The 27,477-nt window shown below is 42.3% G+C and overlaps 1 protein-coding gene and 1 long non-coding RNA gene across 2 annotated transcripts in view; both read left to right on the forward strand.

The window, feature by feature from the left end:
- Nucleotides 1-27,477, forward strand: part of LOC146971400 (uncharacterized) — a 204,266-nt gene that overhangs the window by 118,545 nt on the left and 58,244 nt on the right. The window lies entirely within an intron of this gene.
- cep162 (centrosomal protein 162) lies at nt 1,419-27,247 on the forward strand. The gene is made up of 27 exons (XM_085803419.1): nt 1,419-1,536; nt 2,208-2,349; nt 5,433-5,552; nt 5,873-6,050; nt 7,173-7,246; nt 7,732-7,793; nt 8,872-8,902; nt 9,405-9,611; nt 9,824-9,905; nt 10,616-10,850; nt 12,492-12,693; nt 12,778-12,902; nt 14,261-14,395; nt 14,930-15,061; nt 15,422-15,534; nt 16,574-16,673; nt 16,758-16,884; nt 17,189-17,352; nt 18,341-18,445; nt 18,533-18,760; nt 19,451-19,666; nt 19,748-20,084; nt 21,269-21,401; nt 21,489-21,630; nt 21,712-21,810; nt 25,122-25,256; nt 26,855-27,247. Exons 1-27 carry the CDS (start codon nt 1,477-1,479, stop codon nt 27,029-27,031), a joined length of 3,861 nt encoding a protein of 1,286 aa, XP_085659545.1. The 5' UTR covers nt 1,419-1,476; the 3' UTR covers nt 27,032-27,247.

The following is a 27,477-nucleotide window of genomic DNA, read 5'->3' on the forward strand; positions in this document are numbered from 1 at the left end:
AGACTTTAATCGGAGCTGGAGCAAAAAAAATGGCTCATTGCTTTTCCTCAAACAATATTCATCACAAAAATCGTCACTGATGCAAAGAATACAGCGACGCTGACACAGCAGTAGGTGGCGGTAGTGCTCCGCGTGGCTGTAATTCGCCGTCAAAACACAGAAGAAGAGGATGCGCAGCCAATCAGGTTGGTTTCTGACCGGACTGTTGTCCTCGCGGGAAGTGCCGCGGACTCCTGAAAACGTCCAGGACAGATCCAGTCCACCGTGAGACAGCTGCTGAAGTCCGGTGTTTCATGTGAGTTCTGTTGACACCAGACCAGTTACTGTTCACTCACGTTAGTGTAGTGTATTAGTAGTAGTAGTAGCCTATCAGTAAAGTTACCGAACTGTACTAGCCGGCTTAGCCAGCTGAGGCTTATTTCCAAAACACCGGATGTAACAGGATACTTTCTTCAAAATAAAGGTCAGGTGCCCCGCTATACTGTCGTATGTGACGGTCAGACATCATGAGCATATTCGTTCAAGTTAACATTAGGTGGCTAAGTGCTTTATCTCATAAAAACAGAGCACGTCATAGACATAAGAGGTGTAACTGAAGGAGACGTTTTGGGTACAGTTTTATTTTGACAGTAATGTGACCGGTTTATTCAGTGTTTTGACGCTTTGCTGACAACCTCCCTTTTCCTTGTCAGTGTATTTTATAAGACGATCAGTTAACCTGACAATGTTGTGGCGAAGTAATTAAAGGTTCAAACCAAAGATGCCACACAAGACGTTTTCACGAATAGCAAAATAATTCAATAAAACGTCACCTAACGTGAGATTTCCTGTTACTATTTTGGTTTAAGAACATTATGGGATTTCTGAGCCGTGGGATACGAAGCAGGATGTGGATTAATTAAGTAACTTGGGTTGGGTTGTTTGCTTCTTCGGGGTAAATCACCATGGCAACTTATGCTGAACACCTGAGCTAAATAGTGACCAATCAAAATACTGAAGAACACTCCTCATCATTAGCTACATCAGGCTCAAAACATCCAAAAAAGTGTTTAATAATATAGAGCAACAGGTGTTTTTAAGGAGTTGATCGATTCATTTTGTTCTTTGCAAAATCATCATTTTTAAAACAGGACTTCTGACAAACAGTAGAGTTCATCATTGTAAATAACACAATAAGTATTATTGTGTAATTTTAATTGAACAAATATTGTTTAATCGGATAAGATTAGAGATGAGAAACCAGAGATGGATGTACCGGTTAATATTACCATTACATTGTCCACAGACTAATCTGCATCACATGTTCATCATCTGCAAAATAGAACACTGAGATTATTGCACTCTGGATTAATCTCTTGCAATGAAAAGAATGTGTGAGAATGTGTAATTGTATGAAATATTCATCCCAAACATGTTTTTTCTCCTTGCATTAGTAGTCCCTGGGCTCCACTGACTGATGGAGTGGGCAGTGTCACTATGTCTCACAGACTGACCAAGGAGGAGCTGGATGAACAGTTTGAGCTGTTCTTAAAGGAGGTAACAAGATCCTCTCTACAGGCTGATGGGATACTGTTCAGAATTGATTATGTGTATGAATAACACTAGAGCTGCAACAATTAATCGATTAATTAAACGATAGTCGATTATTGAGTTAATCATCAACTATTTGGATAATCGAATAATCAGTTTGAGTAGTTTTTTAAGAAAAAAAGTCTAAATTCTCTGATTTCAGTTTCTAAAATGTGAATATTTCTGGTTTCTTTGTTCCTTTATGACAATAAACTGAGTCTCTCTTTGGTTTGTGGACAAAACCATACATTTGAGAACGTCATCTCATGGTTTGGGAAACACTGATTGATATTTTTCAACATATTTTAACATTTTATTGACCAAACAACTACTGGAATGAAAATAATCGTTAGTTGCAGCCCTAAAAAACATAGTATTGAATTAATCATTCACCTGTAAATGTTGATATGCTTCAGTCTGCACCAACTCTTACACAGGTTAAAAGACTGACTGGATGTCACCAAAACTTGTGTAATGGTACTATTGAATAAAAGAAGAGTAAGTAGTTGACCTGAAGTGAAGATCAGTTTCCAAATCTGAGCAGGAGATTGACAGGTCTTTACAATAGATATACATACTAAACATCTAAGATGGTCACAGAAGACAAACTCCAAACTGACTCCAACCTTGTCTCTCAGTCTGTTTCAGATGACTCTGTGGATCTGGGCGGCTCGGAGAACCAGGCCTATGCCAAAAGCGGCGCCGAGAAATCAGCTCCAAAACCTGCAGCGTCATGGTGGCAAGACGACGAACACAGTGGAGGAGGAGGAACGGGGAGAGGTAATGATGAGGAGAGGACCCTCCGTTACAACACGTTGGCCTTTGGCTCTTTTCATAATGAAGTTGTATAATGTCAGTGGCTACAGTTGTGTCAGTGCGAATTAAAGGAGAATATGGGCATATGCTGCAGGATTTTATGACTTTCATTAACGGCCGACAGTCATCAAACAGCCATAAAAATAGATTGTAGTGGAAAAACTAAATAGAGGTCACTGGCTTGCAGGGAGAGAGAGAGGGAAAGCAAGAGAGTGAGCAGGAGTCTGTTGAAAGGTGACACTCAGTCCTGATGAGAGGATAAGATTAGTTTTTAGAATAATGAATGATGTTTGTCTAACTTGATTATTGTTTATTCAGGCATCAATATTTAATATTAGGGAGAACTACAAAAAAATTGAAGCCAGGTTTTCAAAGGCTATAGTAATGGTAAAATGGTAAAAACCTAAACCATTTTACGATACATCTGCTGTTTCCTACTCCTTCATCTTCGTTGGTTTACGGCGCAAGATGGCGACACTCGATAATAAAATATCAGGCTAATGTATTTTGTATAGTTTTATTTATGAGGAAACACACAACTCCTTTGCTACTGCTTTACTATAACTAACAGCACCATCATGAAAATGATTCCAACTGTGAGAAATGACTGATTAGCTCAGTGTTTTTCAACCTTGGGGTCGGGACCCCATGTGGGGTCGCCTGGAATTCAAATGGGGTCTCCTGAAATGTCTAGTAATTGATAAAAATATATTTTTTACTTTGTTATTCTTTTTAAAATTATGATTTAAAACACCACGGACAATCTTAAACAACTGTATTCTATACTTTCACTTTCTTGAATATAAATCTTGTTCAAATAAAATGCAACATATAAAATCTGAGCTGACGCATCTTGACTCATGGGGGATGTGATGTCATAGTGGACGTCGCAGGCCCATGACCGGGTAAAATGCCCAGGTCTGCTCTAAAGCAAGACCCTTGCTATATGTATATAAAAAAATAGTTAAAAAGCTACGAAAACCAAACTAATTTTATTTTATATTGATTATACACTTATACAAATATAATTCATGGGTAGTATACTCAGATTTTGCCAATAAACCTTGTCAATTATTACACACTGGACCTTTAATAACTTTGATAAACACCATTGGGCAACAGAAGCAAAATGCAGAGCATGAAATGAAACCCACAACAGCCCTATGATTGGAGTCACTTCATGATTAGAGTTTCACATGCAAATATCTGCAGATATATTCTACACGTGCACACATCTTTTTTTCTATAATACAAATCTTTTAAGGAGTTATTTGTGGAAATAGCTTCACAACCTCAAAATTTCATTTACCGGTACTCTCATTTGAGCCCAAAATGTTCACCAGCTTCTTTTCATGTTCCTCACTGATCATTTACTGAAACACCAGTATCTGCAAATGATATGCAGGTATAAATGAGCTGCCCTGAAAGAGAGGCAGGACCTGATGAGTCTGAAACAATTCAGACTAGTTTTTACAGTTTTAGACAGCTTCTTTATATCTCTTTGTGAGTAAGAAGCTCTGATCCATCTGATCCATGTAAGGTAGGGCAAATAGTGAGCAGTGTGTGGAGGATGATTAATGTGCCCAGTGTTTGGCAGTGTGGTCCTTCCTAATAGCTGCTGTGGGCTGAGCCCTGTCAGGTACTGTGTATGAAAGGACACTAGGTGGCAGCATGGGGCCATGAGTGACATGACAGTCCACTGAATGTCCTCAGTGAGTTTCATTGTTTTCCAATCTTAACAAACCTTTTTTTTTTTTCCGGCTCATAAACTTTTTCTTTATTCCACTTGGATTCACAAAGTTGACTTTACATGTCAGTAGTGCACAAGTGCCCCCCCCCATCCAATGTTACCCTTAGCATCTTTCAGCATCTTGCTACAGATGTTTAGGGATCTGAGCTTTCTTAGGTAGAAGAGGCTCTGGCTCTTTTTGTAGAGTGCATCTGTGTTGAGTGACCAGTCCAACTTGTTATCCAGGTGTACACCTGTATATTCATAGTTTGACAACACCTTGATGTCCACTATTCACAGGCTGGAGAGGGGGCTTGGACCTACAGAAATCCATGACTATTTCCTTAGTCTTCCCTGTATTTGGATTCTTGTCCATTCCTAATACATGCCACAATAGCAGTGTCATCCGAGTATTTCTGGATGTGGCAGGACTCAGAGTTACATTTAAATCAAAAATTGATTTTTTTTTAAAAAATATTAACCTAATGTGACATATGTCAGTGTAGTGTTTGGGTTATGCTACAAGACATTTTAGCAGTGAAGTTGCTAATGCAGCCACAACTGAGCATTTTAGATTTGAAAACACAGTTTCAAAGCCAGAGTCTGGAAAAGTTGGATTCAGTTTTTCAGCACCCAGTCAGGTTTAATACGTCAGAATCCCTAGCAACCAATCCCGTTGATTTACCAACTCTAGAGGCGGTGGGCAGAAGTCATGACACATTTGCATGCTCATGAATATTCATAGAACCTGGATTTTTCAATGAGGGAGAAATAGTAGACGTGTTTTTAGCCTCTTTGAGAGTTTTTGAATATGGTGGGATGGATGGTATTAAATGCGCTTTAAAAATGTGTGAAACATGTTAATCAATCAAGTTTATTTATAGAGCACATTTAAAAACATCCCAAGTTGACCATAGTGCTGTACAGTTAATATTAAGGAATAATACAAAGAATCAAGTGATAAACAAAACAAAACAAAAGCAGCAACCAACAAAAGATTGAAACAGTAAAACAAAGATCAAGAGGACTTAAAAGCTAAAGTAAAAAGGTGAGTTTTTAGTCTGGATTTAAATGTGTCCTCTTGTATAAATTCAGGAAGGCCCTTCTCAACACAGCTCTTGTCTGAGTGGCCTGGGCAGACAACATGAGGCAATTTGAAATTAGCAGTGTCAACATGGAAAACTCAGGATATGTAGATACACAGTTATTGATCCCTGTTAGAAATAAAGAGACTGTGTTCACATCTCAGACCTGTTAGATGAACTGACCTACATGCTCTGCATTAAGTAATGCAGCCTCACTGACATTCTGTCTGCAGGTCTGTCGGCTTCTGGGAAGTCTTTCAGGAAGTCTCTGAGGAAGTCTCACCCTATTCGAGAGGAGGACGAGGAACCAGGAGAGGCCGTCGTTCTCAGCAGAGACAACACACAGACAGACGGTGAGTCCACAGTGCTTCTGCTTGGGGACGTTTGTCTGCAAGTCTGATATCTGTGATTGGAAAAAAATAATATAGTAAAGTAGTAAAATATCTCTGGAGTTCACTCAGCTGTCCCAATCACAAGCCATGCAAGTGAAGCAGGGTTCATATATCACAGGTGTGATTTCTGTGTGTGTGTGTGTGTGTGTGTGTGTGTGTGTGTGTGTGTGTGTGTGTGTGGTGTGTGTGTGTGTGTGTGTGTGTGTGGTGTGTGTGTGTGTGTGTGTGTGTGTGTGTGTGTGTGTGTGTGTGTGTGTGTGTGTGTGTGCGTGCGTGTGCAGACTCAGTGATGCCTCCAGCTGTGAACATGAGCAGCCTGGGCTTCGACACTCTGGAGGAAGAGGAGGAGAAAGCCAGGTTTTTTGCCCAACTAGAAGCTGGAGCTTCGTCAGCAATAGATTACTCCAAACTGAACAGAGAGCTGGACTCGGCCAGTTCTACCATAGCAACCAAGCTCAGGTATGGAAACACTCTTCCTGACATTCATTCAACCAAAGGCCTGAAACCTTTGATAAATAAATCTGTCATCGTCTCCCACCTCCTCAGTATTTCCATAACACCTACACCTTGCACAGTTCTTGCATCATTGCACCATTATTTATTTGATATTTAAGATGTATTAGATTTATGGATATATTTTTATTCATATTGTTTCTAATTCATTCTCCCTTGTTTTTCCTATTTGCACTAATGTAAATACCTGCTGCTGTAGCACAATCATTTCCCAGCCTGGGATAAATAAAGTGTTTCTCATCGTTACACCTGATGAAAAAATGTGTCTGTTCCAAACATCAGTTCAGTGATCTGTAGCTCTATAGTCAACTAATTAAATTTTTTTGAAAGTTGAATATATTCTGTGAACTTCCCCATGATGTGACAACAGCTCTAACAGGGTTCGGTATGGAAAATATGGAAAAGTATGGAATTTGATTTTACACATTTGCAGGTGTGGAAAAGTATGTAAATTGGAAACTATTGTATGGAAATCTGAAATTATTTGGGTTATTATTTTGTATTTGAAATTTTTTACAGAGAAGTCTGGAAATTAGGGTCTGGAAAAAGTATGGAATTTGGAAATTTCAAATGTGTAGGAACCCTGTCTAAATGAAGGGAGCAATTACATCCCCTATGTCTCTTCTAGGCTATGGGATGCAGTGTCTTTAGGCCTGTTAACGCCTGTCATTAAAATACATCTGAGTGATTAGATCACAAGTGGACACAAGTGATCAGCCCTGAATACAAGTGTAAACGGGCACCAAAACGTTTTGTCAAACCGCATTTATCCACATTTATTTCTTAGTGTGAACGTTAATGCGTCCTGATGCGTCTCAGACAGGGACGAAGCAGGAAAGACGTCATTAATGCAGGACGTCGATGACAGCGCCCCAACGCAAGAAGAGGAAATAGATGATGATAGTTGTGTAAACAAATGCTGTGCCCGTGGTCCTGTGTAGCTGAAGGGAAGCAGGCAGTGGTCAATGGGACACATTGGAGACAGATGTGAACAGGCTCTGTGCTGCTACTTTGTCCTTGAAGCTGAGGGATGTTGCTGTAGTATAATGATGGATGTCTCCTCTCTAGGAATGCAGAGGAACCCGAGGAGCAGAGTGATGATGGAAGCAAAGCCAGAGTCACTGAGACCAGACACTCTCCAGGTAAGAGTCTGTCTGTGCATCAGGACCATTTCACTATTGAAGACCCAAACATCCTGTGGGTTCCTCAACTGGATTTTTTGTGCAAACAGCTACTGCAGGTCATGAAGAGAAGAAGAGGAAATGCAACATCAGTGTCATCTCATACATGTTTAGAGGATCTCAGAAATGTGGGAGGATCTTCAACATACTCTAGATAACACAAAAACACAGCTGAACACAGATTAAAACTGGTCCTTTAAAAAGATCACACACTTAACATCCAGAAAAGACGTCCAGAATATGTAGACCAATCTGCATCAAAGTAGAGCTGACTCACTTATCTCCACACCAGAAGCACCAGTGGACAAAGGACCTTCAGTGACCTTGATTTACCCACAAGGTCACTGAACAACCCACAACCTCTTCCAGCTCAGCTTTTCTCAGATAATCGTGACCTGGATAAGGGAAAATCCTCACAGTCGTTTTTTGTGTCTCTGCGTTTGCAGGCTCTCCACACTACAGTGAGGATTTTGAGGATGAAGAGAGTGTGAAGGATTCCCAGGAAGAGGTTTGTAGTTGGAATAGATGATAAAACTCTGGCAGTGGTCTTTGTCAAGGTTGGATCATAGTCACTGAAACAATCATCCAAGATGGTGATCATGGGAGAGTGTGACCCATCTCTTTTCAAAGATAATTTCACTTGTTGGATGTGACAGCTGAGGAGACCAGAACAGTACGCTGCAATAAATACTTTACAAGGACATTTAGGCTGAGTGTTTTAGTTTTATAAGTCATCTCTACTATATTTAGATCTGTCATCTTCACTACACCAGAGTTCTCTGGCCTCTGAAAAAGAGACTTTTTGGAGACTAGTTTGTATCAGTGTACGGATATTGTCTGGACTTATAAACACTTACCACAGACATGGATAACATGGATGAAGTTTAACAAATGTGTAGGATCCTGATGTCTTTGCCAGGAGTTCAATTAAATAGTTACAGCTGTAAGCTTCATTTAGTGCAAATCCAGTGCAGAGTAGACGTCAGCTTCATGCCTCCACTGGCTCGTTGCTGTCATGATGTGAATGTCAAATTATGAGTTTTCAGGTGTGTTAATCAGGATGCAGATTGTTTCTGTTCTGTTCTGTTCAAGCTATGAAATGTAGTGTCCAATGTCCGTTCCAGCCATAATAGTGAGATGTGTGACCAGTGGTCCTTGCAAAAAGGTGAGACATCATCCAGAGTCTCCAAAACTTCCACTGGCTTATTTAGTGAAAATCCATTTCACTCTATATGGATGGAACTGTTTCTTATCAGACAGACTGAGGTTGGCAAAATTAGTAGTGTGTGTTTATCTTTGGACTGCAACATGCTGGTGATGGCTGGTTCAAAGCTAAGAATAAGAGACACAATCTGGAAACCACAAGAGTCTATGTGATTCTTTCCAAAACTCTCAGTTTTAGATGCTAAAAAGAGATGAGTGTTGAGACTAAAACACTGTAGTGGGGAAGTAACCACAAAGTGATAATATGCTCTAACTTTATCTTTTTTCTTTCTTTCTATTCTGTCTTTTTTTTTCTTTTTCTAAATATCTTAAACTGACAACCTCTATTGCCACTCTTCATCATCTTGTGTGTCTGCTTTCAGAAGTCGAAGATGTCTCCAGTTCCTGGCAAAGGTAAAAAAGAAAATCACTCATGAATGATAATAAAAAAAACAATCACACTGCATTACACTAGATTATAAACCCTGTAAAACACTTAAGAACTACCTCACTACCTGAAATATACTGTGTGTTATCTCAGTCAAAGCATTCATGAGTGCTAATTCCTCTGTTATAAAATGTTATTCCTTGCTGCCATGTCTGGAGCACTTCAGTTTCATTCAGCTTCATATCTGTTCTCTTCTCTCCTCCTCTCTGTGCTCACATGCACTATGTTAGTGAAGCAGATTTTTACTGACATGTTTTTCTCACACAACAGAACTAGTCTCTGTTTAGACTACAGGCTCTATCTTCCACCTGGCTAAAGCACAAAGCAAATGTCTAAACTAGTTTTAGATCAACACTGTTTGGTGGTCTGGTCTGCCTCTGATCAAACAGATCCAACAGGAAGGTCTTTATGATTTATTGTAGTATTAGTTTTTTTGTTGAACACAGTGGATGTGTCTTTTTTGTCCAGGCCTGTCCTGTGTGCAGAGTGGTGGCTCAGAGATGGAGGCTCTTCAAGAGGCCTACAGGCAGATCCACACCGTCACAGACTCAGACGACTATAATCACCATTACTCATCTGTGGAGGGGGAAGAGAAGATCCACAGACCCGTGTCCCCGTCCTTCACTCCTCAACATGTCAGACAGTCTCTACTTCCTGCTTCTACTAACGAGTCAGGTGAGACACTTCTCTACTGTCAACTGAATCAGTAGGGATTACAGGTTCATGGTCTGTCAAGCTGAAACCTCTAATAACAGAGTCACTTTGTGGAGAAGAGAGAGACATGTCCCCTGAGGGACCCGTCGTCCACTGTGCTGAGATGAGTTCACATACACCAAGATCATGCGAGGACGGAACTGAGTGGACTACTTCTTTGTGTTTGTATGTAGACATACCCACTGCAGAGGAGCTGATGAGGCCAATCCGGCCCGGGGAGGCCCACCTCAGAGGGTTGACCCTCCAGCCTGTCAGGTTGGAGTTTGTTGTTTTTTTACATTCGGGGACATCATGTATTATAAAGATTTATACTTAAAGCCCCAGTATGTAACTTATATTTCATAAATACGTATTTCACTGAAGTTGAATCACACCTGCATACAAATGAAAGCTTTCCCGTACCTTAGAATGAGTTGTTACAAGTCGTTACAAATACATAAGTGGGCGACGCACCGAACCGAGGCGGCCATGTTGCATCGCCATTTTTTACGTTGAGTGGCAGCGTGACCGTAGGTAACCACGGAAACTCAGCGGAGCTGTCGGCTCGGGGAGAAAGTTTTCCAGGTAGTGCCTGTTAAAACTGTCACCACTGTGTAGTGTGAGGAAGGACGGAGGCACTGTTGTTGCATTCAGGTGCAGTCAGGCAGACGGCCGTCGGCAAACCAACCGGATGTCATTTTACTCCACAAGAGAAAGACGGTAAAATGTGGGTCAGGTAAACAATACTACATCACCATGACAACATATTGTCATGCCTGTATTGTTTTGCCTCGTGCTGGCGGACCACTTGTTTACATAGATGCTTGTTTATCCTGTTACATGCAGCGTCTGTTGTCTGTCTGACGTCTGCCCGATTTCACATAAATGCAACATCAAGAATACGTTCAGATATGCATCCGCACTGGAATTCCTACATATTATACCTTTAAAGTGGCATTTTACTGATCTACAACATCTGATCACAGCGCTCTGGAAGAAAAAACATCCCGCTCCTTGGAGAAGACTTTTCCAAACGTGAGTCAGTCAGAGGCAGGAGTGAAGCGACTGGAGAGGCCCGCCCGCTCGGCAGTGATGAAGGGAGCCCAGAGCCCAGAGCCTCCCAACCATGACCTGACATGGAGCATCAGAGAGGAGGTTGAGAGGCTGATGGAGGATCACAAGTCTTCTTCCTCTCAGGCCGGCAAAGTGAAGAAACAGCTGGTGAGACACACGTCCAACTTTTCTCCACTGCTTTGATTTGTAGTGGGTTTTAAAGGAGAGCGTTTATTCTTGTTTCAGTTTCCCTTCTCATATAGTGTGTTATTTATGCATCAAATAGTAACAGAGGCAAGAATATGAGTACAGGTCAAAGGGAATTATTTGCTAGGGCAGTTTGAGGTTTGAACTTTCACCACACTATGAGATAATAATAATAATAATAATAATAATAATAATAATGCATTTTATTTATAGGCGCCTTTCAAGACTCTCAAGGTCGCCTTACAATAAAAACAATTAAAAGTACAAATAGTAAAACAATGAGACAAGCAATAAAACAACAATAAAAAAACAACAACAATAATAAAATAGCAACAATACAGCAACAGTGAACATTGTGTTAGGGGGGGTAGGCCAGTCTGAACAGGTGAGTTTTGAGATGTGATTTGAAAGTTGACAGTGTAGTTATAGTTCGGATGTGCTGTGGGAGTGTGTTCCAGAGCCGGGGGGCAGTGCAACTGAAAGATCTTAGTCCCATTGTGGTTAAGTGGGCAGAAGGGGTGGAGAGGAGTGAAGCAGAGGAGGTCCTGAGTGAGCGGGAAGGCGTGTAGGTGCGGAGGAGATCGGTGAGGTATGGAGGTGCAAGGTTATGGAGGGCCTTAAATGTGAGGAGCAAGATCTTGTAGTCGATGCGGAGGTGGACCGGAAGCCAGTGAAGCTGTTTAAGGACAGGAGTGATGTGCTGTGTGGATGGGGTTCGGGAGATGACACGTGCGGCTGAATTCTGGACTAATTGCAGTTTATTGAGGGATTTCTGTGGTAGACCATGTAGAAGAGCGTTACAATAATCAAGACGGGATGTGACAAGGGCGTTGACCAGTGTGGAAGTGCTGTTAGAGGAGAGAGATGGGCGGAGGCGATTGATGTTGCGGAGATGAAAGTATGCAGACCGGGTGATGTTATTGATATGGGCAGTGAAGGAGAGGGTGCTATCCAGGATGACGCCTAGACTCTTGACCTGAGGGGAGGGGTAGACAGTGGTGTTGTCGATGAGTAGTGGAAAACTGTTAGATTTAGATAGTGTGGATTTAGTGCCAACCAGGAGGATTTCTGTTTTATTTCCACTGAGCTTGAGAAAGTTGTGAGAAAACCAGGTTTTGACATCGTCCAGACAGTCCAAGAGGGGGGGTGGAGGAAGTGAGGAGCCAGGATTACAGGAAAGATAGAGCTGGGTGTCATCTGCATAACAATGAAAATTGAGTCTGTGATTTCTGAAGATCACAACTTGTCCACCAGAGCATTTTGGAGTTGTTGGATTGTGTATTTGATGAGTTTGATGAGGGAAACCAAGAAATCCCATGAGCCTCCGTAGCGTAGCTCTGAACAGCTCACGGCTCTGCTCTGTCGTTCTAAAAGTAGCTCGCACTGACAATTAAAGGTAACAAACCTGCTGTGACTATAGGGATTATGGCAATGGGCCAATTTGCCAAAATGTTGAACTATCCCTTTAACGATTAAAATGTCCATAAATAGATCCTCGTTCAAATAGAATTCTATAAAAATGTATCTAAAAAGTAACATTGTTAAGTGAAACAGGCTGATTGTTTTTGTGTAACCATGATGGATTGTGGTCACTTGTCCCAGACTTCACAGAGCTCCACCGTTTCTCATTCCTCTACACCTCCACCGAGGAAAGCAGCTGTGGCTCCTGTGAGAGGCAGGAAGGCAGAGGGCAGACCAGCAGTGACCCCCAGGTCATCAGTGACAAACAGAGCTGCTGCTGCTACTGCCAAACCCCGCTCTCCTCCAAAAACCACTCATCACCAAGAAAAACACGAGGACGCAGGTTATTAGAGACACACACACGATTTTAGTCGACGGTCTGTGTCTGTATCATGCCGTATTTGACAGCCTCTATGTTGATGAGCAGATGCTGGTGTGAGGGTGAGCAGCGAGCTGGTGGCGTCGGTGCAGTCCTTGGTGGCGGTCCTCCAGCAGCAGGCAGACACCAGCAGTCACCAGGGAAACAGACACAGTCATCCTCCACAGAACTATGTAAGAAAACACTTGACATTCACCTGGACTTGAAAATGAAAGCTCTCCACAATGACCCTCAGTTCTCATTTCAATAACTGCATATGGTAGCATGTCATCACCAGAATGATAACAGGGCTAAAGCTAGACAGGGCTGGGATGGTAGGGGTTTTTGTCTCATGGCAGTGTATCCCTGAAACTTGTTAAAAGAGAATTGCCGTTTTTTACAACCCGGACCTTATTTCTGGCATGAAATACAGTCATTTACTGACCCATATAACTTTGGTGTCATTAGGATTCCTTTGGACGATATTTAGATCCATTCGAGAGCCGCGTATATCCATACAGTGGGAGTGATCAGGGCACCGAGATGCAGCCTCTAAATAACACATTATCTGCTGCAAAACTCGTTCATTTCACCAATATGTTGTTATGATTCACTAGTGCTAGTATTCCCCTCTGAGTCTGGAGTTTCCTGTTATCGTCATCCAGGGTCTGTAGATTGACCTACTGGCCTCTGAACTGGATGATGTCATCTCTGAGTGCCGCGCACAGCTGCAGCACGGCTCAATCACTCTTTGTGTCAATAGTTTGTATAACTATAATACCCCTGGCTAAACAGTATTGTTCTGTATATAATAGTTACTATAGCAACTTGCGACGGTCAGCTTTTTTCTTTTCTCTCTCTGCGCCGTTCAGCTTGTTTACCTGGAAGTTGCGCCTGCTAGTTTTGTGCAACATGGCAGAATATTTGTCAGATTTTGAGGTTGTGGACAAGGACTTTGAATATGATGGACGTCCTCACCGCTTAGAGCCAGAGTCTACGGATGAGGAGCTCTTTGAAAGGGGAATGCGTAGGCTGAGAGAGGAACATCTGGCTAGAGAACAATATACCGCTGCACATCCGTAAATACATGGTAACTGGTGGTGTTTTTGTGGAACAGCACTAACGTATCATAACAAAATACTAGTGAAATGAACAAGTTTCACAGCAGATAATGTGTTATCTAGAGGCTGCATCTCTGTGCCCCGATCACTCCACTATATGGATATACGCGGCTCTCGAATGGATCTAAATATCCATAATGACTAATGACACCAAAGTTATATGGGTGAGTAAACAACAGTGTTTTATGACAGAAATAAGGTCCAGGTTGTAAAAAAACAGCACTTCTCATTTAAATGCATATTTAACTCGTTCCTCAGAATACAAAACAAGCTCCTCTTTCTCTACCATTCCTGTAGAGCTGCTACACTACATAATTCAAATGTAGAAATGTTTGCACACTCATAATTCCATAGAATGGGATGCCAGTGAGTGATCATGTCAGGTGTGATGATTCCTCTGCTGTGGGTGTTGGTGTGTGGTGGCTTTGCAGAGGGAGGAGGACGACCGTGTGGTGCAGCAGCTCAGGACCCAGCTGGCTCTGAAGGAGCAGGAGCTGCAGGCCATGAGAGAAGGAGCAGAGGAGCTCACCTCGCTCAGACAGCACAACTTCCTGCTTCAAAGCAAGGTGCACACTCGCAACACAGCAGAGCTGAACAGAGGCATAAATGAAGGTGTTGCAGTTCAGTCTCACAACTTCTGGACATTAAATCAGTGCAGTGAATAAAAAAAGGCAAACACATACAGTACTGTGGCTTGTGCAAAAGGAGGAGTACACAGAATGGTTGCTAGCAACAATACACTGACATCATCACCTCCAATTTCACCTGCACTCCGAGAGCATTATGGGTAGTGATTTTTTTGTTTTGTGTCTTTTTATTGACATTCTGCAACAAATGTGACATGTACACCAATTTCAGTTATTAGTCATAGAGTATCAGCATGAATGTCCTTTTTCTAGTAATAAAAGAACATAAAAAAATAAAAACATAACAAAAACATGAACACGTAGGGAGTGAAGGGTGGTTATTGCTACACAAACAGCATATTATCTAGAGTTAAGAGTTGAAGTCTGGCCTGCGTGGTGTTATATAGTCCATCCATTTCTTCCACCGTGAAACAATGTGTGTGGATGTGAATGTTTTGTTTTCTCACTCCGTAGCTACGAGGCGCAGAAGAAGCCGGTCAGAGGAAGAGACTGAGCGAGGCCTCAGAACCCGCGACAGAGGAAAAACTCCAACACATTGAGAAAGAAATGAAAGAGCAGGAGACACTCATCAAAGGCTACCAGCAGGTCGGTGTCCCTCAGCTGTCTGACTGTGTCTGGATTTAACACAACGCTCCAACATTCATAGATCGTGACCCGCCTCTCCACAGCTTATTGATTTTCACATTCTGAAAATGTGGTAATTGAAACCGCTTTGAGCTTCCATCATGCAGAGGCAGACAGCATCAATTTTATGTCAACATGCTGATCAAAAGACAGAAAGAGTGAAGGAAACAAGCTGATAACTGACCAATACACCCTGCAGATGAAACTAAAGATGGATGCCACATAAAACTACTGCCTGATGTGTGTTTGTGTTACGTTTCCTCTTTTCCCTTTTTAGTTTTCTTCTTTTTCTTAAAATCAATCAATCAATTCAACCTGCAGGAGAATGAGAAGCTGTGTGCGCAGATGAAAGCTCAGCAGGTCAAGAGCAAAGCCAACGAGGAGGCCATGTTTAATGAGAACCAGCGGCTGCAGAGTGAGCTGGACTTCACAAGGTCGGTCGAGTGAAGGTTTGGTTTGACCTCAGTATGCTGCCGTTGCTGTGGGTGTTACAGTTCTGACTTGTTTTTGTTTTCTCGGTCAGTGCAAAATTAAAGTTATAAAGCAGTGTTTTTCAACCTTGGGGTCGGGACCCCACGAGGGGTCGCTTGGAATTCAAATGAGGTCACCTGAAATGTCTAATTGATTAAAAAAAATTACTGATGAAAATATATTTTTTAACTAATTATTACTCGATTCATATTATTTCTCGACTATGAATCGAGTTCAAATAAAATGCAGCATATAAAAATATCTGAGCTGGCGCCTCTTTATTGACGGGGTTGCCAGAAATTTGTGATGTCATAATGGGGTCACGAGCCAAAAAAGGTTGGGAACCACTGTTATAAAGAGTTAAAGCAGAAGTAAGCGGAATTTTTGTGTTAATATAAGTCTTAAATAGTTATATCTTCCGACGGCAATCACTTATATAGAGTGTTTGGTCTGAAACACGAGTCTGTCAGTCACTCTGCTCTGCTGTAAGCAGAGGAGAAAACTTTCCTTGTATCCTACAACCTTTATCCAATGAGGAGAGAGAACGGCATAAAGGGGCCGTCCTCTCTGTGTGTGCAGCCAAGGGATGCACGTGAATGTGGTGACGTAGGGACGAGGGCGGGGACTGCTAACTCCAATCATCTGACAGAGAAGTTACCCAAAACCACCGGATCGCTTACTTCTGCTTTAAGCTGAAGTTTGAGCATATTGATAATACTTTTGTCTGATATTGTTACATTGGTATAGGAATGATCTAATTTAAAATTTGTTTTGTTTTTTCTATTTTTATTTTGTGAGTTAATTAGTTGTGTTAATTCTGCAGTAATGCATTCATGTTTTATCAACAGTAAATCACACTCAGACAGTGATTCACATCTGCCTCCTGAACTGCACCAGTTAAACAGCAATAAAAAAAAAAGTGTCTGTCTTAACTATAGTTTATTGTAATTATAATGTGATTAAATGTGTCCCTTCTTTGTGGCTTTTTCCCCTGCTCACCAGGGAACAGCTGAGTAAACCCTCAAGACCTATGGGAAACATCTGTTTAATGGATCACCCTCAACGCATCACAGACCTGTTAGCTCAAATCAATATGTTCCAGGTCAGTACCAGTGTCACTGTTCAACATTCAACGTCCCTAACGATCATAGATTATATTGTTATGTGTGTGTGTTTGTGTGAGCAGAGGAATGAGGTAAAGCTGTGTGAGGACATTCACAGACTGAAGCAGGAGAACCAGGCTCTGGAGGTGGACTTGCAGCTCACAAAGAAAGAGAGAGATCTGGCTAAAGCCCAGGTCATCTCCACGTCAGGTGAGACTGCATCCAGAGCTTCCTCACATCCAAAACCTGGATATTAAAGATTAAAGGGGAACTATGCAAGATTTTTACCTGAATCAAACAGCTTCAGAGTAACTGTGATGGTTAGATGACTTATCTGTGAGTTTTTACAGTTTTGTTAGTGTTGTAAAATATGCATTCCAAAACTGTAGGGGGAGCTCCGTAGAGAAAAGAGCGACCAGGTTGCATTGTTCCCCTTTAAAACAGTAACAGCAGCTGCTTGAGACTGTACATCCATAAGTGCTGTTTGGACATGTGTCCTCTCTCCATGTGCCAGGCGATAAGACTTTTGAGATGAGTGTGTTGAAGGAGCAGCACAGAGAGGAGGTGTCGGCCCTGAAGAAGAAGCTGCAGTGGTTTACAGAGAATCAAGAGCTGCTGGACAGAGACGCCGGCAGACTGAAGGCTGCTACAGCAGAGATACGACAACTCAAAGAGCAGGTCGGCCTCCACCCTCTTTATGGTTATGTGCTAACTGCCACTTCATTTACCAAATCCTTTACACATCAATTTATATTTCTAAGCTGAACACCATCATCACCACTGTAAATGAAACCAATTATCCATTTATGGAAACATGGATCCCCTCAAGTCTTCTATCCCCTTGTTAAAACCTGCCTCCTCACCACTGGGCCAGTCTACATCATGTCTAAGGAACACTCCTCGTGTGGTGTGTGGAGACTCTGGAGTGTCCTGGTTTTTATTTCAGCTCATGTTTTACCAGGACACAATAGGCCTGTCACAATTTTTACATAATCACCTGATTGCGATCACTTAAGCTGCCTGCAAATATATTGCATAATGGTTCAAATTAACCAGCCAGTGAAACTTACAGAAATGTCACATTTCTCCACCGTTTGAGGTTTGATTGGTCCTCTTTTCATGACATCATCATGTGACACCTCCTTCTTCTTCTGCTGCGGTTTAATGACACATGAGTGGAGGAGCTTCTTTTCTAAAATTCAACGACTGCATTTCGATGAGCATCTATTGACATTAGCATCATGGATTTAGCTGCAAAGCCAATAAATGGCTTTTCTTTTTCATTAGTGTGTGTATCATTAAACTATACTATAATAGTGGCATAAAATGATCAGAAAAAGACAAACACATCGTTAATCACAATTGTTTGTATGGCAGTTCATCTTCAACTAAACTTTCAATAGATGAGTCAGGGATACATACTAAAAAAACATGAATGCCCTTCCCCAAGTCACTGAAGGAGAGAAATAATTCATTTTACAGATGAGGCTCAGTTGTGTGGACCAGTATCCAGGACCTCTGTCTTATTGTTGGTAGTTTTGGATCAACTGTGTGAGGCTGCAGCTTCAGGAACAAAAAGCTTATAATATTAGTTCAGGTGTGAAATTTACAGCTGAACAGTTAAACAGCTCACTGTGTGTGAAACAACATGTGGTCCTGATTTCAGGTAGAGAACCTGAAAATGGAAGTGGGCAAAAGAAGCAACGAGCAGCAGAAAAAGACCAAAGAGAAATCTGTGGAGCTGAAGAGGATGCACAACCTGGAGCGACAGGTGTGACACAGACAAGCCGATAAATCACACTTCAGCACCACAACTTGGTGTCTCTTGGTGGGTTAAGTGTGTTTGTGTATTCACCAGGTGAAGGAGCTGGAGCAGATACTCAGACACAGAAACCCAAACTCCCTGCCCGCTCTGATATATGCAGCAGCCAGCGCAGCTGAGGAGGAGGAGGCTGCGAAGACGCCCACCAGCATCATCTCTCTGCTGGAGAACAGGATCCAGCGGCTGGAAGCCGAGCTGGAGAACCGTGACGACGAGGCTAAACACAGCCTGAGGGCCATGGAACAACGGTTCCACGGTGTCAAGGTATGAATGAAATCAACACAACCATGTCAGGTGTCCAACTGAACATGTTACTCACCAGTTTGCTGCAGTAAAATAAACAAAAAACTCATCTTGACCTTATAACTTCACTGAAGCTTACAGGTCACTGCACTTAAAATAAAATGCACTCATTATACAGGTGCATCTAAATAAATTAGAATATAATAGAAAGGTTCATTTATTTCAGTAGTTAAATTCAAATAGTGACACTCATATAATTTATAGATTGATTACACACAGACTCAAATATTTATATGTCTGTATTTCTTTTCAGTTGTAATGATTATGGCTTACATTTAATGGAAACCCATAATTCAGTAAAAACCTTACTTAGTGTTAGGCCTAAGTCTGCTTCACACTGCCACCCCAAATCGGATTTTTACCGTATCCAGACCTTAACCAGTTTGATTTTTTGACAGTCTGAACAGCCCAAAACCACATGTGATCCAATTTTTAAGAGATGTGTGTGGGAAGTGAGAAAGAAAGAGCTAAAAACGATGAGCAGTAACTTCCCTCTCACACAAAGAAAATGTCAAAAGAAAATATGATCCCAGCAACGATTACAAACAAAAACAAAATAAGAAAATGTGACTTAGCTTTCAGGGTTTCTGTAGAAATGTAAAAGATAACAGAGAAGGTCTGACAGTCGGTGTGTTTGTGTGCTCCATGCAGCTCCGCTATGAGCAGCAGATCTCAGAGCTGGAGCAGCAGCTGGAGCAGAGACAGCAGGCTGAGGGGGGCGGCTCAGCAGCAGCCGGGACCGAGCCGCGGATGTCCCAGGTCCTAACCCTGGAGGAGCAGCTGCAGAGGGAGAGGGAGTCCCACCAGGAGAAAGACAAGTTCCTCCGTGACCAGATAGAGTCTCTGCAGCAGCAGCTCAAAAACAAGGTCAGTGCTACGGACATTACACAGAAACCAAGCACAGAACCTAAAGTTTTAATCACCTTGACCTCCTCCCCCCTCTTGCAGCCCCAGCCCAGTCCAGGCCGGCACCAGCGCCAGGCGGAGGAAGCCTTTGGCGTCCGGATCGAGCGCCTCAACCAGGAGCTCACCACCAAAACACGAAGCATCCAGGAGCTGAGCCGCACTGTGGAGAGACTGCAGAGGGAGAGGAGGAGCATGCTGTCTGTCCCCAGCCCACGACCTGAGTCCCACTCCGCAGAGACCAGGAGACAGACAGGACCGACCAAGAGCCTCTGTGCTGCTGCTGCTGCTGCTGCTGCTGCTGCTGCTGCTAAACACACATGTGGAGAGGAAGCTCCAGCTGCTCAGTATGAGAAGACCTACCAGCCCATTGTCTTCACAGGTGGGAACCAGAATGAGAATCAGAATAACTTTATTGATCCCCGGAGGGAAATTGTTTTGCTACAAGCAAACTCCTGATGGAAAAATGAAACATTGTATGAATAAGAGTTAGAGGATAGAGGTAAATAACATTTTCCAAAATAAATAGGATAAGATCAAATAAAATAGAATACAAATATAAAAATACTACAATACCCACCCCTAAGAATATATACATATACCCGATAGCAGAAAAAAATGAATGAATCGTTAATCAATTTAGAGTTATTACCAAAGGACGTAACTCTAAACCCACTAAACCAGTGCACTTATGCCCGCACACATTTTTAGGTTCCGTTCCATGAGAACCTCTGGTCCTTTTGACACTGAGAAATGTATTGTGGGTAAGATAGCAAATGGCTGATATCACATGTAAGCCAGATAGATCAACCAGACAGAACACAAAGGCTGGTTTTAGTACCATGTGTCTCCATGCAGTACAAAACTTGCCTATTTCCATTGTTGACTATAAATTGATGGAGTCTGGCTACAGCCAGATGGAATGTGACAGTGTAGAGTCCAGAGAGGAAGGATGGTGAGGAAGGGCATGCCATACAAAGTCATTGAGCTCTATCACAGTGGCTTTATGGATTTCCATATTCCTTTATGAAAGTCCACATTCATTGCATTTACATGCACACTTTACTCTGCATTCCAAGCTATGAAATAGTAACGTATACGACACATGAAGCAAATACTCGGAACTACTTGCTTTTGAAATCGCTCCACGAGCTGCCGTGTCTGAAATGTAATTCCGGCTACGCATTTGCCTCTAAAACAACTCTGTCTTGTAACGTTACATTATTATCTCATAGTGTGGTGAATGTGCAGCTCACAACTTGTCCACCAGAGCGTTTTGGAGTTGTTGGATTGTGCATTTGATGAGTTTGATGAGTGAAACGTAGAAATACCATGAGCCCCCGTTGCTGAGCAGCTCACGTCTCTGCCCCACTGATCTAAAAACAGCTTGCACCAACAATTAAAGGTAACGAACCTACTCCTATGACTGTAGGGATTATGGCAACAGGTGAATTTGCTAAAATGTTGAAATATCCCTTTAAAACCATGATAGTATCTTCTCACAGTGAGTTCAGTCTGTTTACCACCTGACCTGTGTAATAATATAATGTTGCATCCTGGGAACAGGGAGTCACATCTCGGAGGTGCAGCAGGAGAAGGAGGCTCTGCTGCAGCGTCTGGAGCAGCTGCAGCTGCACACCGACCAGGAGAAAGAGGCTTTGAAGGCTGAAGCTGCACAGGCCAAGGAGGAGCTGAGCAGGTGTCTGTGTCTGTGTGTGTGTGTGAGCTCAACAACACACGTTCTCGTCGGTAAGTGTGAATCTCATGATGCAATGTGATGTTCCAGGCTGAAGGAGCGCTGTGACGAGAGGCTGGCCTCCATGGAGACGGAGCAGCGCAGGGCGATGGAGCAGCTGTGTGCCGGCCACGCTCTGGAACACTCCTCCTCTAAAGCTGCTCAACAGGCCAATCAGATCAACAGCCTGGAGGTGAAGGCTCATCAACCTACCAGCCTCATGTGGTCAGGACGTCCTGCTGCTTTGAACTCAGTGTTAATTGTTTGTCTGCAGGTCATGGTGAAACATCTGCAAGAGCAAATGAAGGAGCTGCAGGGAGTCAAAGATGCCCTGAAAATATCCAGGACCCGAGAGAGCACCCTGCAGACGCAGGTGAGGAGCACGTTAGAATTTCTCATTTTGTTTGTTTGACACTTTCTCACCTCCACTCACTCACCTTGATACAGTTCTGCATCATGTCAGTCAGTGGGTTCACAAGGAGACTTTTTCCTCTTTCTGATTGAATCCATCCTGAATCAGTCTTTCAGGTTAACCGTTTACAGGTGATATGATATAATCCAATTGGGTGGTTACTGAATAAGTGCCACTGCATTTATTCAGAACAGACGTTTTACAGCCTTGCAAGTGTTCTTAATTAGAGTTGCACGATACCCACGGTAGCCACGGTACCCCGCGGTGCCAAAACGTAACGGTTCCTACTATACTAGAAATTCTACACGACGGTACTACCGTGGATTACTACTACGGCGCCAGTTTCCGCTACATAGCGGCCGCCTCTCCTCTCCTCCCGGCTTCTCACTGCACGCACTCCCTTGTAAACAAAACCCACATGCACCCACTGCAACCTAACTACACAGCTGCTGAATGATTGGCTGTTTCCCTGTTACTGGTGATGTCCGGGGATATGATAGGCTGTTTCCGCACGCTGGATCCGCCCGTCTGTTCTCTGATTGGCTGTTCGTGGTTCATGCCGACAAGAACGGACTCCATGAAGACAGCTGAGACAGCGCTTCGATAGAAATTTGCTTCAAAACAAACAACGAGCTAAAGTTCTGTCTCGTCCGACGCGTGCACGGCTTCACAAACACGAGACAACACACTGACCACGGCAGAAGCACCGGGCGCGAGCGGCGAGTCTGCCGCGGTGTCGTCGTCAGTGGCACTTAATTAATTTAGCTCTGTTTATTTTCTCATTGGCTAATATCAGGCTATATGCTCCGTGTACAGGCTGAGGAATAAAGAGTTAAAGGATGTCCAAGTATAAAGCACCTAGAAAATGCATAAAAATATAGTTTTCACAGGGAATCAGTTCCTGTTCATTGTATTTTGTCCTCTATGATTTATTATGGTGGAGAAGAAGTATTATTGTCAAATTGTTTTTTTTTTTTTAACGACAGTGGATTTGTTTTTTATCCTAAGTTGATTATTTATATTTGTTAAACATAAATTAATGTGCAAGAGACTGAATGGTTATTTATTTTCAACCATATAAACTTCATTTATTTGTTTTTTATTGCTTATTTAAAAATATTTGTTTCAGTCTAATTCCTACTTCACCAGTATTATGTTTATCATGCACCAAACAACATTATAAGTAGCCTAATTAATAAGTATTTATAACTTGTACAAATACATTGCAGTTCATAAAAATAATAATAATAAAAAAAGGTTGCAGTATCGTGATATTACCCAGAACCGTGATACTTTGTCTGGTATAGTACCGTGGTTACTCATTTTGGTATCGTGACAACTCTATTCTTAATGGACCGGTCTGACCTGAACAACCCCGCGAGAAATTATATACAGTAGAAATGTTTCAGATCATTTTTCCTCTGTTTTGGGGGCGAGTCCGACCGGGTTCAGGCTGAGAATAAAAGCTAGTGAGCCGTGTTGAGTCTGAGCTTTCAACATCCACTGGTCTGGTCCAACCGGATTTTAATTTTCAGGCCCGTTGGGAAGTCTAGAGATCAAAACGTCTTCTGATTAAAGCAGAACTATGCAGGATTTGGGCTGTAATTATTGTGGCTCAGAGTCACTGTGATGGTTGAGTGACCTGTTATGAAGTGAATGGGGTCTAGGCCAATGCGCTCACCCCCCCCACTGGCTGAAAACCGCACTTGCAAGATCAGTCGTCCGTCTCGGTGTTACAAATCTCGTCAATGGATAGAAGTATCGCGAGAAACTGCCTTACGGCAGTACGAGATAAGAACGCATATGACGTCATGCATGTCACGAATCGTGATTGGTTTGAGTTCGGAAAGTCGGAGGAAACCATGGAAACATGAAATGTTTACTGATGAAGTTCAGCTTGTGGCTAACGGGGAGCTAATGCTAACACAGATACACACACCATGGGTCTTTTATAAGATAATGTAATACATCATGACACACACACACACCTTCGCGTTTTGGAACCTTTATTCCTGTGTGTGTATGTCTGTGTCTTTGTGCCTGTGTGTGGCTGTATTAGCGTTAGCTCCGTGTTAGCGTTAGCTCCGTGTTAGCATAGCGTTAGCTCGGTGTTAGCGTTAGCTCCGTGTTAGCATTAGCTCCGTGTTAGCGTTAGCTCGGTGTTAGCAGGGCTTAGCAAACAGCAGTAAACACAAGCACGTGTAGGGGGGGTGGAGGAGGTGGCGGCGGCGAGTTTTTTTTTTTTACGACAGTGGCATGTGCCTCCCAGAACTGTGGGGGAGCTCCGGAGAGGGAAAAAAAGAGAAACCAACGAAGGAGCGAGCTATTTCCGGCCGACTTGCATAGTTCTGCTTTAAGACAGTAGTTGTCTTTGTTTGACACATTGATTCAAGCTTTGAAAGTGAAGAAACGTCACTACGCATGGACACGGAGCAGAAAGAACGTGACCAGACAACATTCTGTTTCACCATTTACATGATATAATTTTCATTTCTTTTAGTTAAAGAAAAGGTTTATTCCACCTATCTGGCCTGTTTATTCTGATTTAGCTGTTTATATGGAGCATTTTCATTTGGTTTCACCGTTAAACCGATTCTAATGGGAACATTTGGCTCCATGTAAACCCAGCTAGTGTTTTAGCCAGTCACTTGAAATTTTCTTCAAATGTGTATGAAAGAGCAAGACCATAAAGAAACACACCCACACATAGATGGATCTGCATATACATGTTTTTTCTTTATATATTATAATGTTGATCATTTTATTTTCCTCATTTACAGCAGTTTTTTTTATTCTTTGAATTTTTCAGACACACTTTTTACAACAACTCCTTTCACTGAGCTCACACTCAAAGATCTAAAATAGATCTCAGACAAAATAGATGCAAAATGTTCCACCGCTGCAGAATGAACCACTGCATTGACACATCTCAAAATCAAATACCATTTTATTCTAGTAAATCTCTGGATAAAGTTACTATTGTGTCTGAACATTTTTCTGTTCAAGTGTATGACAACATTTGTCAGATGTTTATCATTGACTTTTTAGTGAATATATGCAGTGTTTCCTGCATACATTGTTTCCTCTGAATGCAGCAGAGAAGTGAACTCCTCCTCTGCTCCTCATTACATCTGCTTCATCAGTACTTTACTCTAATTAGGCTTTCATCAGCTGGTCTAATAGTAACTGTGTAACTGTTGCATTATTGATGTTTTGATTTGAACTGGGATGAAATGTTGTGCATTGTGGTTTGGTGTGATTGTAACACTCAGCTGAGCAGGCTGCTGGAGGAGCTGAAGGAAGCTAAAGAAGCTCAGAGTCCAGAGGTGAAGCTCCTCTGCAGCCTGGAGAAGAAGGTGGTCAACATGGAGCTCCGACACCAGCACAGAGAGAAGGAGCTGGTGCAGGTACACAAGCTGCAGCAGAAATGTTCACTTCAGTTCAACTAACACGGCCAATCAGCTGCATGGCTGACACACACACACACACACACACACTCCATAGAGTCTCATACTCATACTGTCTTGTAGTTCTGCTTGAATTTCTTCTCAAAATGCATCAGATTGATGCTTTCAGATATGAAATATTCAAATTTTTCTTCCAGGGGAGCATGCCCCCAGACCCCCCTAGAGGGGTCGTATCCTTCTCACCTTTTTCACCCATGACCCTTTTTCATGTCTGTGAATGTGTTGCCATTTCCACTACTGAACCCCCCTCCTGCCCTGAACCCACCAACCCACACATCCCCCAATGGGACAGATTTTCTTCTTGACTTTTTATTGACATTCAGTGACAAATGTAATGGCAAGGCAAGGCAAGGCAATTTTATTTGTATAGCCCGTTTTTACAAACAGTTTGTCTCAAAGGGCTTTACATGTCATCACAACAACATCCTCTGCCCTTAGACCCTCACATCCACTGAGGAAAAACTCCATGGAAAACCCTTTTAACAGGGAAAAATTGGAGAAACCTCAGGGTGAGCAACAGAGGAGGGATCCCTCACCCAGGACGGACAGACGTGCAATAGATGTTGTTACAGACAAGAAAACAGTTTATAGTTTATGTGTAGTTCTTGGTCAGTTGTTGGTCACAGTGTGTCTGCCTGAATGTCCTTTTTTCTAGGACAAAATAAAGAACAAAAAGTAAGAAAAACATGACATGAACATTAAAACATAGGGAATGAGATGTTGTTATGAAGCATCTACACCTAACACCCAACAGGGCATGTATGGCAAACAAACACTGCATGTCTCCAAAACTCATCAGGCAGGTTTCCAGAATGCCAAGTAGCCGACTCATTTCAATGTGACAATTGCCGATGTGAACCGGTGTCAAAAAGGAAAAAGAAAAAAAAAATTGATTCATGATCGATTACCATGGCAACAAACGAGGCTTCAAAGTTTTGATTTCTTTGGGTCAGCCCTAGTATTTAGTTTGATGAGGGAAACGTGGAAATACCATATGCCTCCATTGCGTTAGCTGAGCAGCTCGCGTCTCTGCCCAGCCAATCTAAAAACAGCTTGCACCGACAATTAAAGGTAATGAAACTAATCCTATGACTATAGGAATTATGGCAATGGGCCAATTTGCCAGAATGTTGACATATCCCTTTAAATTTGGGCTGTCCTGTGAAAGCCATTTTTCATATCTTTTTGGCTATGTTTCAGGTACGAGTTCAAAAGTTTTACTTTCCAGAGGCAAGTGAGATTTCTCCTATTGAAATATGTACCGTAGGGAGGGTTTTTTAATGAACCGTTCCATCTCTATCGTTTAACATAATCGGCAGTTACACTGACACAAGACAGCAGCAACACATCATAGATTGTGAAGGACAGTGTCACTTGATTGAAGCCCTCCTCCTCTTTATAAACACACATCCTATTTAATTGCCACGTTTCAACGCAGCCGTTCACAGATGTACAGTGTTTCTGTCTGTGCTAGCCCAAACATTTGCAGAGCCTCAACACTGGCTAACCTCGGTAACCGCCCCTCCCTCTGTCTGCAGGTGATTGGTGGATCGTGGCAGACGCTGGAGGCCAATCAGCAGTCAGAGGTGGAGCGCTGGAAACACCTGGCTCAGGACAAGAGTAGAGAGCTGGAGGCTTTCCGTCTGGAGCTGGACTCCATCCTGGACATCCTGAGACACCTCCAGAGACAGGGAGTGGTGTTAGCCCCCTCCTGACCCCCCCCTCCCGCCTTGTCACAGCCCCCTCTAACACCAGCAATATGTCATGTTTACATTGTGAACAGGTACCAGGGTTTGGTCAGAAAAAAAAACCCTGAATGTCTTGTCCCACTTTTAATACCTGTCTCTTTTTTGCTGCTTTTATTTTTGTTGTAATTTTTGTAAGTTATTTAATGTGAAGTGAAAATAAATGTTGTATCAAGTCTTGTCTAACAGCGGCTCAGTTGCTTCTTTCACACATGACTGTGGAAATTGTGCTATTTTTCAAGATTCAAGTTGTTTATTGTCATAAACAGTAAAACAGATGTTAAAAACGATGCAATGAAATTCTTACTTGCATGCTTCCCTTCACATTACAAAAGGAGGGATAAAATAGGATCAATAAATAAATAAAAGAGACCAAGACATTGAACTTAAGCATTATAAACTTGAGTTAAGAATGA

Source organism: Trachurus japonicus, chromosome 16, assembly GCF_045865225.1.
Source record: "Trachurus japonicus isolate A0001 chromosome 16, Traja_1.0".
In the NCBI taxonomy this organism is placed as follows: domain Eukaryota; kingdom Metazoa; phylum Chordata; class Actinopteri; order Carangiformes; family Carangidae; genus Trachurus; species Trachurus japonicus.